Raw genomic sequence first — 13641 nt, 5'->3', positions numbered from 1 at the left:
GTAATTGAGTCACCTATTATTCCTGTCTGTCGGCTGGTCCTCCTGGAGGTTCCTACATGATAGGATTAGTCTTCTGTCAACTTTACCTAATCAATGTGAGATGTTTATCCCAATGTGTAATATTTGTTTTTTATTGTTTATATGGGGACTGCCCCATATTTGAAGTGTATAAAAACCTGTATTTGTGTTCAATACAGAAGTTCCAGTTGCATCTAAGCTAGTGTCGTCTAGTTCTTGGGTGCAATACCCAGCTATAATACATTATTCCTGTGTCCCAATGGTGAGGAAGCCGTTCTCCAATGGAAGCACCCAGGCGGGGTGTCAGAGGGCCCATCACAGCCCTTGAATTGTCTTGGTCCTTCGTCCGGACTCTGTACTGTTCCACCATAACTTCACTATATTTCACCCCTGGACTGAGGTTATCAGGAGGTATGGAGATTCGACACTCTTAATAGTTTAGAGTTTCTGAAACTGGGTTTTGTGAAGGCTGACACTTCTCTATCATGTATTTTTTGCTATATCTGCCTCTTCTGTAACATATATTGATGCTGTTTGATTAGGAGTACCGATGAGCCACAATAAAACAAACTTTAAAAGGGAAAAAAAAAAAAAAAAAAGCACCCATTCCAGGCTACGGTGTTATTTATCACTAGAAGAACTTGGTGATATCTTTAGTGAAATCCAGAATTTCATTAGTGAATAATAACTTACAGGTTCGTCTATGAGTGTTTTGGTTTATGCTCGGCTTGTACGAGGTCCCTCGCAGGAGCGGCTCCTCCATCCTCAGATGTTCCTGATAGTCACTCCATGTCGCCTGTAAATACACAAAGATATCATTCGTTCATAACGCAGCTGACATTTTCTTGACTAATTAGAAAGTAGGCAATTGCTTAAAGGATCAGTCAGCCTATAACGGATATATCCATTGTTGGTAGATGCTGGAGAGTTAAACCATTTGGCAGTTTAACTATGTGAGTCTATTGGTGAGATCTCAGTTCTCAGGTGTGCACAACTGCTGTACCCACTAAGAGGGGATTTCACAGTCTCTGCATTTTTTATTTTTTTATTGTAGAAAATGTAACAAGAGGAGCTGGAACACTCAAAAGGTGGGCAGAAAAGTCAAGTGAGACAGGAACAAAGATGTGAATTATGGCAGGGAGATCTCCAAAACCTTCCTCTGATTGGCTGAGATGGAGCAGCAGGTGATGTCACGTTCAGAGGAAGCTTTGTATTTATTCATAAACTACAAGCCTTCCAGTGAATGGCTAAGCAGCACCCGGCCCGACTTTGTTCTGGGATGGGGTTGTGAAGTTCTTTTCCCACTGCCGGAACACAGCACTGTATACCATATGTAGCTGATGCTGCATAAAGTTTAAATGGCATGGCCAGCAGGTACATGAGATCGTAAAGGAAATTGATTGGGCCAGCATGGGACAAATGAACTATTTAAAGTCATACTAACCATGGAATTAAGCTTTAAAGTAAAAACCTCTGTTTTAAACACAAATTGTTAGAATCGTTAAGACTTTGTTTTCGAGCTGACTAGCTGGCGAGCTTTTCGAATTACAGTATTCAGTTGTAGATATTGTAATATAAAACAAGCAACAAAAAAGAAAAAAAGGTGCACAAAAAAAAAAAACACATGCAAAAAAAAAGGTATACAAAAACAAAACATTTCTACATTTGTACAATCTTAAACAATATGAAATAATCCAGGTGATCAAAAAAAAAAAAAAAACTATCGGTTGGTGTCTCTTTCCCTTCTGTGTGCTGTTTACATTCCGATCCAAACAGGGACCAATATCAAACCACCAACATGACACTGGTGTATGTTGGTGTATGCAAAAAGAAGCCATACGTACTGCAGCACCTCCAAGGGGGGAGCCAACTGGAGAACTGGTGTAAGTGCTACTCAGCGACAAATCTAAATCCACTGTTGGTGGATCACCAAGTGGGGGGAGAGAAGAAAGGCTGTGAGACATGTCCATATCCGCCATTGAGAAGAATACTTCTTCATCTAAACAGGGAAAAAAGAAAAAAAAAAAAAAAGAAAAAAAAAAGGTAAACCATGGAAGATAAAATCAGCACAAACTCAGCTTTTCGTTTGCTCACTTATTTGCCTTTAGTTTCTTTGGATCAGAGGTTCGATTGTCCTGAAGTCAGAAAGTTGTTGCATAACCTCATACACTGTCTAACAGGTCTTAAAGTTAAATTAAATTAAAATAGACAGATTATACTTACCTGTACAGAGCTGCTTCAATCCTCCTCGTCTCAGGTCCCCCACCGGTAGTCCTGGCTCCCACCCCCCAGTCACCCCATGAAGAGTTGCTTTCTATGGGAGCACCCATGCAGGCTGGCTCCTGAGCCTCCTTGCCTGCGTCTATTGACACAGACAGTGGGACTCGGCCCCACTCTCTCATCACTGGATTTGATTGACGGGAGCCAATGGCTCTCGTTGCTATCAATCTACCCAGTGAGGATGGACAGAGCCAGGAGAACTGCAGCTCTTGTGCACAGTGCTGGATCGACATGGGCTCAGGCAAGCATGGGGGGGGGGTGAGGAGGGAGTCTGTGAAACAGAAGGTTTTTTACCTTAATGCATAAAATGCATTAAGGTATATATAAAAAAAAAAAAAAAAAAAAAAAAAAAAAACCTTGAAGCTTAAGAACCACTTTAAATGTGCATGACAGCAAACTCAGACAATCCTTCAAACCTTTCCAAAATCTAGGCGCTTGCATCAAAATATTACAGTAGGGGTCAGAAACATTGTGTCTTTGATGCAACATATGCGATGTTCACCTCCCACAGCAGTCTTATATACAATCCTCTTCAATTATATAAAATGTTCTTAACCTTTCCGCCCCACCTTCTTTCAAAGCAGCTAAATATACAGTTCTACGCTCCTTCCCCCTAATGCTTTTGGCTGCAGTTGGGATTTCAGTAACCTACAGCAACCACGGACATATTCCATCACCTTGTATAAGCCAAAACAATTAAAGATGACTGGCTCCAATGGGTTACTGTGACCTGCCAATTGCTTTAAATGATTATTACATAAAGGTGCCTTAGGCGGCGCAGAGTGGTCCTCACCATGGCTGGAAGGTGTTTTTGCTGTGTCAGTCTCATAGAAGCTGTGCTCAGCGGACGGTCCTCCAGACATGGCTTCTTTTTTTAAATAGCGTTTGAGTTCCATTTGAAGGCGAAGCTCATCTTCTTGTTGCATGGGGCGGCTCTTCCGATCTTTGCTGGACATTCCTATCCGACTGGAGGATTCTGCAAAAGTTTATATTTTTTTATTATTAACATGTTAAACTGCTATAACCACTTATTGAATAACTGACTAAAGCTCAACTCCGGGATATTGGCAACCCTACCTCCCTCCGCACTAACCACTGATATAAAAAAATAAGCAAACAAAAACTATCCCAAATGCCCATTTTACTTATCTCAAGACACAGTCAGATGATCCTGCTCTCTTCTTTGGTATACCTCCAGAGGTCCTTCTTCAGGTGTCCACATCACTGCCTGCATGATGTGCACACCATCTATTAGTAAAGGGACACTTCCAGGAGCCAGGTCAACTCTCATATGCTCCAGAGGAAAGAGAATTCATGGGGTGGTGAAGAGACCAGTGCCCAAGAAGAGAATTTGCAGGGAAAAAAGGTCTGGTCCTAAGGGCAGGGCATGATCTTTGCTCATAGAGGAAACTGACTTTGATCCATTATACTGCAGGATGGCTTAGAAGAGGTGTTTGGAATAAAGACTGAGGAGTAAAGCAACTGATGCTCAATGCATTATTTGAAGGATAAGTTCACCTTTTAACATAAAATAATAAAACGCACATTTTTTGCAGGTAAAAAAATGTGCACTTACAGTTTCTTGTTTTAGGAGCTTGGAAAGCATTGCACCGGCGATCAGTAGATCGTTGGTGCCATGCAGGCCTCCTGCACACGGTCAGTGTAATCTGTCCGTACATCGTATTCGCAAAAGCAAAAAAAAACAAAAAGGCACCTGCGATTAAATTTTAGCTGATGAAACTGGCAGAAGATGTTTGGGGAACATTTTTTATTCACATCAAGCGCAACAAGCATTAATGCTGTAGGCGCATTTGTTAAGCAGCAGTATAGCGAGCAAGTATGAACAAGGCCTTACTGCAGCATGCTTGATCAAGAAGATACCCCAACCTGCTGTCTGGAGCAAAAGCAAACTGAGCAGGTCATTCCTCTACTCACTCCACCTGTCAGTATCAGGAATCACACCTAATTGGCCCCTAACCTTGGCTTTTCTCTCTCCCGGTCTGAATGTTGCTATTTATTCAAGGATGATGTCCTCAAGACACATTCTTATATTTATACCAACTGCATTTAAAAAATACATTTTTTTTTTAAATAACCTACTAGACTGTGTTTTTGTATACATAGGGTTCACCCTTATTCTGATTACTTTCATGGGCTCACAAGAACAAAATGACCGTGCCAAAATTTCCTTTTAAAAAAAAATAATACACAAACAAAATGATACACATATGAAGCATTTTATCCACAGTTCCATTTAGAAAATGTAAATGCCCCCCGCCAATAACAAAGTATAAGAGGATTAGAGAATAAAAAAAATGGAACAGATGTCCTTTAGATGTCATCTAAAGGACAGAGTAGGGATAACAACATCAATATACAAAAGATTTATAGAACACTTGAAGGATGTCTCTGGTCTATCGCTATTTCTTTAGATATATGTGCAAAGGTACCCAGCTCAGTGTAAATATTATCAACTTATTCTTTTTCAATTATTTTTATTCATTTTTCAAACACGGTAAAAAGGAGGACATTTGTACAATTAAACGTGAACATATATTCCTATGTCATTTGGGAGACAAGAATCAACATATAGTGCAGATTGCAAGTCACAGTAGGTGGTAAATCAAAGCAGATGCACTGAATGGATAAGGACAATACTTGAAATACTTGAAATCACACTTCCGCATATGAAAACAGATGTTCCTTAACGCACGAAATAAAGTAGCAAGCAAATCCGAGAAATAACTAAAAGAAGAATAAAAGGAAAGAGGAGAATTAAGTAGGATATAGATGGGGAAAAAGGGAATTTGAAGGCCGAAGGTGTTTTGCAACCCACTACGCCGGACCCTATTCTAATCTCCAGTAAATAATGTATCTGTGGATCTCATGTTTTTTTAAATAAATGTATTTTGTCATTCAGAATTGCTGTTAACTTCTCATTTACCATAATACACAACAATTTTGCTTTGACCGAGTCGAAGGAGATGGTGGGCGATTTGCAAGGACTAGCTACAGTTATCCTGACTGCTAAGAAAATGATGGTGATCGTCCTTTAATTATGGCTCGGTGCCTCCTCAACTGGTTGATTAAGAAGGGCTTGCCAAGGGCATTTTTTTTCTGTGTGACAGAATAAAGCTGTAAACTCTAATCCAAAATTTTATGGCTTTTGGACATGTCCACCAAATGTGTGGTGTGGTCCCCTCTTGTCCGCACCCTCTAAAACAATTTAGGGAGGCCCCCTGAGACATACAAGAGTACATGCAACATACCCTCAAGGGGAGGCCGCCCCTAGAGTACCATATACCAATGTAATAAGATTTTGTAAATCGCCTCTATAATACAGATGTTTATAAAAAGGACTTTGAGGGCCAGTTCACACCACAAAAACGCACTCCAGATGCATTTTAGATACGTTTTTGCTTACAGTTCACACCACACTCTGTTCTGGTGCACTTTTGATGCAGTTTGCTATGTTCCAGTACAGTTCTGTGCAGGAAAAAAAAAAATACAGCATGTTCTATTTTTTTTTTTTCTGCACCGGAAACTGGCTGGAACTGACTGTACTGGTGTGAACTAGAGCCACTGGAATACATGGAAAACACCGTGTATGCATTTTTGATGCAGAAAAAAAAAAAAACGCACTGAACTGCAAGTAGTGTGAACTACCCTAAGGCTAAGAGAGCTAATTTATGCCATTCAGCAAGGTCCAGTTCCTCAGATAAGTCCCCTTTCCATATAGAAGGTAACTTAGCAGATGTAGATGTAAGAAGACCATATATAGCCAAAATATGCCATGGGATCTTATCAATGTTTTTACATAAACATTCCATTGCAGTCATTGTGGCAAAATCAGTGTGCCATACCAGAGTTTTTAAAAAGTGACAGATCTGGGCATATCAAAGGTGTTCTGAGGGCGGCATATGACATTCATCTTGGAGAATCTATCTCAATAGGATACCCCGTGAACTGCAAAAGTTGGCTATGCGGTGTAGACCATTATTAGTCCACCAATGAAAGTGTTGTTGGGAGAGACCTAGGGAGAAGGCCACATTGTTAAGGATAGAAACCAATGAAAAATGGGGCGGATTTAAATCCACAAGTAAAACTTAGGTAGTCCCATAAACTGAAAGGGAATGATAGGGATGGACACATGATAGGGGGCCTGTATTTTGTTGGTAACCAGAGGAGATGGCCTATCCAAACTAATCAACCCATTAATGGTTTACAGCAACTCTGACACTTAAAAAAAAAAAAAAAAAAAAGGCTATTAAAGAAGACTCATAAAAAGGGCAACTTCCCTTTCATAAAAATGAAAATACAGCAAATAAAAAAGATATCATATAAATTTGCTATACATATTTAACATTAAATGTTAATAAAAATGACCTTTCCTTTTCAGTCTGCAAACGTAGTAATTTTCTGTAAAATTCAATGCAATATGGCTACCTGGAGTTGTTCGGTACACTTTTGATGTACAGGACACCCCCAGAGTGTTTCAAAAGTAAAGAGGCTCACCAATCTGTGAAAAGCTGCATCTAAAAACTCTTGTTGCTTCACAGCCCTTTTTTTCTCTCAATCTCCCAGTTTGGCCCACCCACCTATGCTCACTGTGGACTACACGCATTTCAAAAGATTTCCATTCACTGTCTGGTGTACAGCAAAGGATCGGGGTCCGCCTGTCTGTTTTTCAGGCAGATCGGATCGGTCCATCCATAGACTTCAATGGACCGGCTGGTGTCAGCAGACAATAGTCTGCTGCCACCTTCCAGCATCCGATCCAATATGCCAAAAACAGACAGATGGGGATCTGTTCCCCATCAGTCCAGCGGATCGGATGACAATCAGGTGGAAACAGACAGGCGGTCCATTTCCATCCGTCCCATTGAAATCAGCGGGCAGTATCTGTTGCTCAATGGGGATCAGCCAAGAGATCCCCCGCTGACTGATCTGCTGCATCTTTAAGGGGCCTAATTGTTCTATAAATGAATTTCCCCTTTCAGTTCGCTAGCAGCAGATCTTCATCACAGATTGTAGCACTATTTCACTAGAGGACAGCCCTTTACTGCACATGTGCATGATTGAGGAAAAGTGATTAGTGGTCTAGAACCTTATCGTTAGTTACTTTAGTATAATTATTGCTCTGTCTAGCAGACTGTGTCCGAATTTACCTGCTGTGTATGAATTTATGTTCAATCTGCCATTTATTCTACCCCAATATTAATAGATTAGGTGCATTTACCACTAAACAGGTGTGTCTACTTTCTGGTAGTAACCCACAGCCAGGTAAAGGTATTTATACATGTGTCTTTATATGTGTTTGCAGTGACTTTTATTCACAGAGGGAGTCAGAGGGGCTGAGCTTGTTCTTGGAACTGAGGGGCAAAACAGAGAACCCCAAATTGCCAAGTGGCTCCTTTGGGTGTAGCGCTACATATATACATTAAAAAAACAAGCTGTTCAAACTAAAACAACTCTGGTAACTATGGCACAAAATATCCCAGGTCAAGAGAGGGTTAAAAGGATAATACCTGAGCTCTAAACTAACTTTGATTGTAAAAAAAAAAAAAAAAAAAAAAAAAAAAAAGTGTTGGTGTTGCCTACTGCATCCAGACAATCCATATAATTTCCAACCCTGTGTAAATTAGAAAGTGCCACAAATTGACTGGTTGCTATGAGTAACTCCACCAGACAACTTGATAAATGATTTTAAATGCTGATAACTAAGAAGACTTTGTCACCTGGTCCAGCAATGGCAGACAACATATCCAGCAAGAGGTGAACTTGTCGAGGCGAGAGGAAGATATGGAAAGAATCGACACGTCCATCCACATCCAGCTAAATAAAACAAAACAGCAGAAGTTAATAATAGCACAAATCACTTACAAATCAATTCCTGACTTTCAGCTGAACACAGCAGCACTTTAAAGATGCGACAGTCTGTCGGACAATTGGTTCTGTATTTTACATCTACCTATACGATCTTAAGTCCCCGGTCACACTGGATGTGAATTGGCATGTGAATTGCATGCCATGCGACTTGCAAACTGCATGCCAAATTGCAGCCTACTGTCCGCAATTAGAGCGGTCATATCGGTGCGGTTCCGACTTGGTCGGAGCCGCATCGATTTCTAAAGTAGAACATGCACTACTTTTGGTGCGATTTGCATAGACATCTGTATCAGATATCTTGCAAATCGCACCTGAAATCGACATGTCATCAAACTTTGAAATCATGCAACTTCACTGTAAGTCATACGATTTCAAAGTAGGATTTGATGTGAACGGGGTGTAAGGTGTCATGAAAATAAAATAAAAAACCCACACACATTAAGTACATCTGTGCAAGCTGTGTGTGCGCAAACAAAGGCCTCGTTCACACAGGCATACTACAGCATACACCCATTTACCTGCACAGAGATGTACAAGTGTTCTGTGCATCACCTTGCAGGCAGTCCCATTCATGTCAACTGGGACTCAGTGGCTGCATAGACAAAGCCGCTGCACAGACAAAGCCGCTGCACAGAATTTGAGATCAATGCGGGTGCATGACAGTGGGGGTTATTTACTAAAGCTGGGAAGTGTAAAATCTGGTGCAGCTCTGCAAAGAAACTAATCGGCTTTCAGGTTTTATTGACAAAGCTTAATTGAACAAGCTGAAGTTAGAAGCTGATTGGCTCCCATGCACAGCTGCAGCAGATTCTGAGCGTACTAGTTTTAATAAATCTCCACGCCCCCCCCGTGTGCGTTTAGAGCCATGCACCCACACAGATGTCAGATGGGGAGCAGTGGCTGCGTCTGTGCAGGTCCTGCATCCCAACTGGTAACCAACCCCCAACTCTGGTAGTCTAAAAAGCCCTAGATCCATGACCAAATATCACAAGCCAACAAACCATGATCTGCAATGGACCACTTATGATAAGTTAAGTAGTGAAAGCAGATATACAGAACATGAACTGACCTTTGCTCCAGGAAGCACTTCATTCTGTTTCAGAATTAGGCCCAGCTCAATACTGCCCACCAGGGAAGCAATCTGCACAGGGTCAGAGGGGGTGACCTCAGTTATACTTCTAGTGAATTGTGGGTGAGGCTCAAAGACAGGCTTTGGATTCCAGCTGGGAGAAAGCTTGGGCTCAGTTTCCTGAAAAAAAAAAATTGAACGCAAACCAAATCACAAAATTTACAGAGCCTGGAAAATGCATGGTCATAGCGGAGCCGAGGTTGTGTTTAGCCCCTTCACGCCTAAGGGTAAAACAAATGTTAACGCCTAAGCACAATTTTGCAACGCTGAAATGTGTTCGTAAATCCGTACATATCATCACCACTACTTTATACATCTAGGTGAATTATACCGTATTTTTTTCAGGACAAATTGGGCTTTCATTTGGTGGTAAATGGTAATGGATATCTCCTGACTTTTTTTTTTATTATCAAAGGAAAACTGGACCAAAATAGTAAAAAAAAATAATAATTTTTTTTTAAATTTAGCTGTGTGTTTCTGGTTACTACCATAACCTACCACCAAAGAACAACCCAAAATAAATTTTCCAGCTCTTGACGATCACAGCGATACTATATATATGTGTATGTTATTTGTTGTTTGTACCCGTAATACAGCCCAGAAACAAATAGTGCACATTTTGTTTTTTGTTTACCTAAAACACACTGACACTAATATAAATTTTTTTTTTAATCCTGACCTTTGACCCTGACCCAAACACATACCCTGGCACTGAACTAGATCAAACCTTAATCTAGGTATTTTTTCATTATTATTTTATTTTAATTTGTAATATTTAAATTTATATATTTTTTTTTTTTACATTTTTTTTCATCTCTATGCCAGGAGTTAGAGAAATACAATGTAACCCTCTCTTCCATTCATAAAGAAGAAAAAATAACAAAACAAGGGGCCTGGCTGTACAGTGACTGCTCAGAGAATATCACAGCAATCATGTGACCCGGAATCGGGAGTCCCGGGTCCCGATCGTTAGAATGGGACCTGGGGCTCTCAGTGTCACCCTGGTCTTTGTGCTGGGAGCGGGCTGTGCGGCACGCTCCCAGCACAAAGACAGGTACGCAAATATGCGGCCCCACGGAAAAAATACCAGTTCTGTGAGGCTGCGTATTTGAGTGATGTTGGCGTCAAGGGGTTAAGGAAAATTAACAACTAGATTTGTGACCAACAAATCCAACATTTGTTGTCACCAGAACAGGAATAGAGGGGAAACATTTTCAAAAGGGACACTTGTTCTGGTGATAGATGTGATCTACCCTCACTTTGAAGAGATTTCCTGTAACTTTTTGTTGTGTATGGGACAGAAAATGAAAGGAAACCTTTGAAATGGTGTCAAGAGACAGATAGAAAAATCCTGATAAAATGTAACTTTTCATAATTCGATAAAAACTAAAAAAAAAAAAAAAATTATATAATAATAAAAATATATATATATATATATATATATATATATATATATATATATATATATATATATATATATATATATTATTGGAAGTTTTTTGTTAATAGAGTGGTGATAGGGTTAAAACCCCATGTCAGGTTTTTGATGCTGTCCTTACTAGGGAGATTCCCCATCTTTACTTGTCCTGGTGACCACTGTCATTGGGACTGAAAGTGTAGGGAAAAAACATTTTGCAGAGATCGCCTGTGGTGTCTATAGGACAGGAAGTGAAGGAAGATCTCTCAATATGTATGCCTAAAAACCTGACATGGGGTCTACCCATTCCTTACTCTATTTAAAAAAAAAAAAAAAAAAAAAAAAATGGGTTTAGGTATATTGTAAATCTAATTCCAGGATAAGAAAATATTATCTACCGTATTTTCCGGCGTATAAGACGACCCCCTACTTTTCCTGTTAAAATATAGGGTTTGAGCTATACTCGCCGTATAAGACTACCCCGATTCCAACGCACACCAAATAAAAATGAAAAAACATCAGATTTGATTTCAATATGGTACGGTATTTCAGTATGGTATTCCAATGATGGGGTGCTATTCCTCCCACTGACACCAATGATGGGGCACGATTCCTCTCACTGACACCAATGATGGGACACTATTCCTCCCACTGATACCAATGATGGGGCACTATTCCTCCCACTGATACCAATGATGGGACACTATTCCTCCCACTGATACCAATGATGGGACACTATTCCTCCCACTGATACCAATGATGGGACACTATTCCTCCCACTGATACCAATGATGGGACACTATTCCTCCCACTGACACCAATGATGGTACCCCATCATTAGTGTCAGTGGGGAGGAGGAATAGTGCCCCATCGTTGGTGTCAGTGGGGAGGAGGAATAGTGCCCCATCGTTGGTGTCAGTGGGGAGGAGGAATAGTGCCCCATCGTTGGTGTCAGTGGGGAGGAGGAATAGTGCCCCATCGTTGGTGTCAGTGGGGAGGAGGAATAGTGCCCCATCGTTGGTGTCAGTGGGGAGGAGGAATAGTGCCCCATCGTTGGTGTCAGTGGGGAGGAGGAATAGTGCCCCATCGTTGGTGTCAGTGGGGAGGAGGAATAGTGCCCCATCGTTGGTGTCAGTGGGGAGGAGGAATAGTGCCCCATCGTTGGTGTCAGTGGGGAGGAGGAATAGTGCCCCATCGTTGGTGTCAGTGGGGAGGAGGAATAGTGCCCCATCGTTGGTGTCAGTGGGGAGGAGGAATAGTGCCCCATCGTTGGTGTCAGTGGGGAGGAGGAATAGTGCCCCATCGTTGGTGTCAGTGGGGAGGAGGAATAGTGCCCCATCGTTGGTGTCAGTGGGGAGGAGGAATAGTGCCCCATCGTTGGTGTCAGTGGGGAGGAGGAATAGTGCCCCATCGTTGGTGTCAGTGGGGAGGAGGAATAGTGCCCCATCGTTGGTGTCAGTGGGGAGGAGGAATAGTGCCCCATCGTTGGTGTCAGTGGGGAGGAGGAATAGTGCCCCATCGTTGGTGTCAGTGGGGAGGAGGAATAGTGCCCCATCGTTGGTGTCAGTGGGGAGGAGGAATAGTGCCCCATCGTTGGTGTCAGTGGGGAGGAGGAATAGTGCCCCATCGTTGGTGTCAGTGGGGAGGAGGAATAGTGCCCCATCGTTGGTGTCAGTGGGGAGGAGGAATAGTGCCCCATCGTTGGTGTCAGTGGGGAGGAGGAATAGTGCCCCATCGTTGGTGTCAGTGGGGAGGAGGAATAGTGCCCCATCGTTGGTGTCAGTGGGGAGGAGGAATAGTGCCCCATCGTTGGTGTCAGTGGGGAGGAGGAATAGTGCCCCATCGTTGGTGTCAGTGGGGAGGAGGAATAGTGCCCCATCGTTGGTGTCAGTGGGGAGGAGGAATAGTGCCCCATCGTTGGTGTCAGTGGGGAGGAGGAATAGTGCCCCATCGTTGGTGTCAGTGGGGAGGAGGAATAGTGCCCCATCGTTGGTGTCAGTGGGGAGGAGGAATAGTGCCCCATCGTTGGTGTCAGTGGGGAGGAGGAATAGTGCCCCATCGTTGGTGTCAGTGGGGAGGAGGAATAGTGCCCCATCGTTGGTGTCAGTGGGGAGGAGGAATAGTGCCCCATCGTTGGTGTCAGTGGGGAGGAGGAATAGTGCCCCATCGTTGGTGTCAGTGGGGAGGAGGAATAGTGCCCCATCGTTGGTGTCAGTGGGGAGGAGGAATAGTGCCCCATCGTTGGTGTCAGTGGGGAGGAGGAATAGTGCCCCATCGTTGGTGTCAGTGGGGAGGAGGAATAGTGCCCCATCGTTGGTGTCAGTGGGGAGGAGGAATAGTGCCCCATCGTTGGTGTCAGTGGGGAGGAGGAATAGTGCCCCATCGTTGGTGTCAGTGGGGAGGAGGAATAGTGCCCCATCGTTGGTGTCAGTGGGGAGGAGGAATAGTGCCCCATCGTTGGTGTCAGTGGGGAGGAGGAATAGTGCCCCATCGTTGGTGTCAGTGGGGAGGAGGAATAGTGCCCCATCGTTGGTGTCAGTGGGGAGGAGGAATAGTGCCCCATCGTTGGTGTCAGTGGGGAGGAGGAATAGTGCCCCATCGTTGGTGTCAGTGGGGAGGAGGAATAGTGCCCCATCGTTGGTGTCAGTGGGGAGGAGGAATAGTGCCCCATCGTTGGTGTCAGTGGGGAGGAGGAATAGTGCCCCATCGTTGGTGTCAGTGGGGAGGAGGAATAGTGCCCCATCGTTGGTGTCAGTGGGGAGGAGGAATAGTGCCCCATCGTTGGTGTCAGTGGGGAGGAGGAATAGTGCCCCATCGTTGGTGTCAGTGGGGAGGAGGAATAGTGCCCCATCGTTGGTGTCAGTGGGGAGGAGGAATAGTGCCCCATCGTTGGTGTCAGTGGGGAGGA

At 43.0% G+C, this 13641-nt stretch overlaps 1 protein-coding gene across 1 annotated transcript in view; it reads right to left on the bottom strand.

The window, feature by feature from the left end:
* Window positions 1-13641, bottom strand: part of ATG2B (autophagy related 2B) — a 139999-nt gene that overhangs the window by 96504 nt on the left and 29854 nt on the right. Inside the window, 5 exon segments of the mRNA XM_089654863.1 lie at window positions 712-814; window positions 1863-2017; window positions 3092-3274; window positions 8037-8133; window positions 9257-9436. Of these exon segments, the coding sequence (XP_089510989.1) occupies window positions 712-814; window positions 1863-2017; window positions 3092-3274; window positions 8037-8133; window positions 9257-9436 (718 nt within the window).

This window comes from Staurois parvus, unplaced genomic scaffold (genome assembly GCF_062004578.1).
Source record: "Staurois parvus isolate SC_StPar_1 unplaced genomic scaffold, SC_StPar_1.0 ptg000811l, whole genome shotgun sequence".
Lineage (NCBI taxonomy): Eukaryota > Metazoa > Chordata > Amphibia > Anura > Ranidae > Staurois > Staurois parvus.
Note: the sequence above shows the minus strand (reverse complement) of the source record. Positions and strands in the feature narration are given on the sequence as shown.